Source organism: Adelges cooleyi, unplaced genomic scaffold, assembly GCF_023614345.1.
Source record: "Adelges cooleyi isolate 19-005CV unplaced genomic scaffold, UGA_ACOO_1.1 ACOO_flye_CR_arks_rails_tigmint_CR_PRNA_25, whole genome shotgun sequence".
Lineage (NCBI taxonomy): Eukaryota > Metazoa > Arthropoda > Insecta > Hemiptera > Adelgidae > Adelges > Adelges cooleyi.
In genome coordinates this window covers 1,497,062-1,501,901 of record NW_026095915.1, presented here as the reverse complement: position 1 = coordinate 1,501,901, position 4,840 = coordinate 1,497,062, and the positions used below count along the sequence as shown (strand labels likewise).

Genomic DNA, 4,840 nt, shown 5'->3' with positions numbered 1-4,840 from the left:
TAAAAGATAATAGATCAGATAATAGATTATCAGTTAACGATTTTTTGTCAGACCTAAAGAATATACATATAACTAAAATAAATAAATCATAAAAACATACCAACGCAAAATATATACCATCTCAGGTCTTCGCCGACCATAAAATGTAAAAAACAAGTTTTTAGTAACATATATTTTAAGAGTTTAATTAAATATTTGCGTTTGGTAAACATGCAAAAACCGTATTTGCAATAACAACGCTTAGGTCGTTTATATATCAGGCACAATCGAAGGCCCTGAGTTGACTAAGTTATTAAATGGATTTCCATTGTCGTTTCAAAGCCTAACGTCGAATAATATTTTTACCGAATCAAAATGTTTTGCCACGTATTTATCGGTGTACTGTTTTACACGGTATTGATTTGTAAACATTCGTTTGGTGCTGATGAGAGCGAATCATCACATGCCGACCAACTAAATGCTATTTTGGGCTTACCAGGATGGGAGCGGATCACTCATGTCAACGCTAAATGTCGATTGGCCGTCAACGGGAATGGATTGTTCACCGCAGAAGATTTATTAGTAACCGGTAGTACTTTGATTATTCCTGACGAAAACGCCAAACATTATATGGTCTCACACTTGGTCGCATGTGTGTACGTTAACGCGATGGTGAAATTTATAGATTTATTAAAGAACATCGTAGTAGAGTATAGGCGAGCGAGAAGAAGCGTTGCAAACCATATTGATTATGTAAAGCGTAGGAAATTAACCGAAGCGGTAGAGGAGGAGGGAGCAGAAGAAGAAGGAAACCCTGTCGAAGAACCGGAACTTGAAGAACAAAACGACAACTCGGAAGATGGACCGACTAACGACTACAAAGTGCCTCGGGAGATTTTCGATTTAGCTTTGCTTCAGTTGACCAGCAATAGTGAAATATTTGCCCGTATGTACAGCGCAATCAGGTATCTAGTCGACACTATACCTTCGGGCGAATACACTCTGCACGTGCTAGAAGAGGAGGTTCTACCTTGTTTGAAAAAATTTAAAGACGTATCGAGAAATTTAGGACTTGTACTTGGACGCGAGTACACCGGACGAATAGAACCTGACCATAATAGAAGAATGACTTTTTTTTCTCGTCAATTGTCACGGTTTCTCATTGGCGAAGCCAAACCGTTCGTGGAGTTTTTAGAAAAATATTGCACGATGTCGGAAACGAGTGCTGTTTCTAGCGTCGGTGAACAAACCCGTTTGCTTAGGCTTCGTAAACTAAAAACTCCGACCAACGTAGCAAATCAGTTTGGAGAAGAAATCAAAAAACTCGTGGACGAGGTGAGCGAAATTTATTATTCACAATTGGGTTTCGTGTACAACAGCGGCGAGCAAACCACTCATTTGGCTAGTCGACCAATTCCATGTACAGTATCGTGGGAAACTTTCTCGGCCTCGGATGATTTAAATCTACCCTAATTTAGATTATTAATTTGATTAATATAACTCGAGCACTATGCCGTTTAAATGCTGTTAATAAATAGTGTGCATTGTTATTCTGCTGTTTGCCTTGGTAGATTCATAGATAATCATTCCTAAATACAGTCGAAAACTACTTTTGGAATACTGTTTTTTTAACGGCTTATCAACCCATAAAAATATTTGTAAAATAATCTTAATTTGCAAATTAATAAAACATTAATATAATATACTGTACCATTTAAATTTAAAAAGGTATTATAAAACATTTTAGTTTTGGAGTAGGGTAAGTACAAAAACAAATTGTAAAAAATTGAGATAACATTGTAGGAAAATCATATAAATGGATTACTCTGTATAGACCTGGATATTATAGTAGACAGTCTATCATTGTACTGCATTAGAACGTTGTTAAGTTCTTAACATCGTTGTCCGTAAAATATTACACACATAACGCAAGGGGGGTACTTGGTCATTATTTTTATCAATGCTGTCATCGAGTTGGTTTAACTTTTCTAGAATTAAACTTATTTGATTTTAGCTAAGATAAAAAGTCAGCCTATTAAAGAAGTGATATCTACATTGTGGCCAAGTCTGCAAGGTCATGTTTCACTCGAAAACTGGCCAAGTGTTAAGCAATATAAATAAAATATCAATGTTGCTCATGCATGTAGGAGTGAAGTTAGGTTATGAACTAAGAAATAGCAGACTTGGCCACAATGTAGATATTACTACTTTTATAGGTTGACTTTTTTGGAGGGGTGTGGAACTTTTTCACTCTTAGATTTTTGTTGGACACATTTTACACATTAATATCAAACGTGCATATCGTAACAATAATAATTATATTTAATTATTCTTAATGTGTAAAAATGGAAGAATTAAAAACCAAATAAAAAAAAACTGAATTGAGTGATCTTTTTCGGAAAAAATCTAACTAAAATAATGTAAATAAAGAAAAAAATTCTATATCACGTATACATGTTATTATTTTTAAACAAAGAAATTTAAAAAAAAACAAAAAAATCTGTTTTGGTATAATTCATAAAATGTTTTTGTTAAAATTTATATTTACAAGTTCTTACGTTTAATTTTTTTTCTGCAAACATTTCAACATAACACTCGAAATAGACTTTTTCAATAATTTATATTTCAACGTTCCAGTCTTTGTTGAGTCTTAGTAATTCTTGAGTAATTGCTTTTGACCTTAAAATGTACAAGTACTATTAATAGCTGAACTAGACAAAGTCAGTAGTGAATTATTTTTTTTTTACCAGATTAAATTTGCATAAATCGATCGGTGTCTATATTTTTCATTGTAGTGAGTCCATATTTTTGCTGAATAAATACATGTTGTAAAAAATGTAACATCAATACATATTCGTTATGAACAATATATCTTATATTTTGTGATTGTTCGCATTAGTCAAGCTCATTACAAATACATTGTGTTTAATCTTTTTAATCTTTCCACATTAGGTATTACTTTAACAATTTTACGGCTTTAAAATTCTATTCATATAAGAATATATTTTGTAAAATCATGATACGTGTTTTTATCATGGTGTGTTTTACAATATCGATTTGATAATGATATTCGATAAAAGTATTACAGTATGGTCGTTTATAAAAACATGAAATACCAACTGTTATATTTCAGTTTAAGATTTTTAATAAAAAAAATGATTTTTTCGCCTACCTCTTTGGCTAGGCCACTTTGGTTTTATTTCTCTGTATCATGTCTCGCTCTTACTTCAATTACTAGTGCTATACTCTTAGAAATATTTACTATCAATTTAATTAAATATCGCATTGCGATGGGTAAACATGCAAGAACGGTCTTTGTAAACATAACGCGTTGTTTGCATATCATGCACGATCGAAAGCACAGAGTGAGAAAAATTATCGAATTAATTTCACTGTCGTTTCAAAGCCTTACGTGGAAGAATACTATTGTCGACTTAAAATGTTTTGCCACGTATTAACCGGTGTACTGTTTTACACGGTATTGATTTGTAAAGAATCTTTGTGTGTTGATGTGGACAAACCTACACAAGCTGACCAACTAAATGCAATTTTGGGCCTTCCAGGATGGGAGCGGATCACTCAAGTCAACGCTAAATGTCGATTGGCAGTCAACGGAAATGGATTGTTCACCGAAGAAGATTTATTTGTGTCCGGTAGTAATTTGAGTATTCCCAACGAAAACTCCAAACATTATATGGTCACACATTTGGTAGCATGTGTGTACGTAAACGCGGTGTTGAAATTTATTCATTTATTAAAGAATATCTTAAAAGAGTATAGCAGAGCAAGAAGAAGCGTTACAAACCGTGTTAATTATCGCAAAAATAAGAGTTCTGCGACAGAGGAGGAGGAGGAGGGGGAAGAAGAAGAAAACCCTGTCGACGATTTCAAAGTGTCTTGGGAGATTTTCGGTTTGGCGTTGCTTCAATTGACCGGCAATAGTGAAATGTTTGGACGTATGTACAGCGCAATCAGGTATTTAGTCGACACTATACCTTCGGGCGAATACACTCTGCACATGCTAGAAGAGGACGTACTGCCTCACTTGAAAAAATTTTATGACGTATCGAAAGATTTAGGACTTGTACTCGGAGACGAGTATACCGGACAAATAGGCCCTGACTATAATGGAAAAATGAAAAATTTTCCACGTATATTGTCGTTGTATCTCGTTGGCGAAGCCAAACCGTTCATGGAGTCGTTTTTAGAAAAATATTGCACGATATCGGAAACGAGTGCTGTTCCTAGCGTTGGTGAACAAACCCGTTTGCTTAGAGTTCGTAGGCTAAAAACTCCGACCAACGTAGCAAATCAGTTTGGAGAAGAAATCAAAAAACTCGTGGACGAGGTGAGCGAAATTTATTATTCACAATTGGGTTTCGTGTACAACAGCGTCGAGCAAACCACTTCTCTGGCTAGTCGACCAATTCCATGTACAGTATCGTGGGAAACTTTCTCGGCCTCGGATGATTTAAATCTATCCTAATTTAGATTATTTATTTGATTAATATAACTCGAGCACTGTGCCTTTTAAACGTTGTTAATAAATTGTGTGCATTGTTATTCTGCTGTTTGCCTTAGTAGATTCATAGATAATCATTCCTACATACAGGATGATCTATATGATGTCAGAAACTTATTTTGCAACAATGTATGAAAAAATATGATATCATATGAATCACCCTGTATTGACCTGTATTTAGCTATACCGTCTATCTACTGTACTCCATTAAAACGTTGTAGTTTATGAACAATGTGGTTCTAAAAGATAACACACTTCACGCAAGGGTAAGTGATCATTCTTGTTATCAATACTGTCATCCAGTTGATTTAACTTGTTTATTTTTGAACTTAGTTGAAT

At 34.3% G+C, this 4,840-nt stretch overlaps 1 protein-coding gene across 1 annotated transcript; it reads left to right on the top strand.

Annotated features, from left to right (window-relative positions):
* Positions 1-279: 279 nt before the first annotated feature.
* On the top strand, positions 280-4,488 carry LOC126837512 (uncharacterized). The gene is made up of 2 exons (XM_050571437.1): positions 280-1,314; positions 4,328-4,488. Exons 1-2 carry the CDS (start codon positions 355-357, stop codon positions 4,463-4,465), a joined length of 1,098 nt encoding a protein of 365 aa, XP_050427394.1. The 5' UTR covers positions 280-354; the 3' UTR covers positions 4,466-4,488.
* The last annotated feature ends 352 nt before the right edge of the window (positions 4,489-4,840 follow it).

Bases quoted from the DNA above. Each gene is read 5' to 3' on its own strand.
- LOC126837512 (XM_050571437.1), top strand. From the start codon at position 355: ATGTTTTGCCACGTATTTATCGGTGTACTGTTTTACACGGTATTGATT. The intron at 1,315-4,327 runs GTGAGCGAAATT...CTCGTGGACGAG, and splicing joins TCAAAAAACTCGTGGACGAG to GTGAGCGAAATTTATTATTC.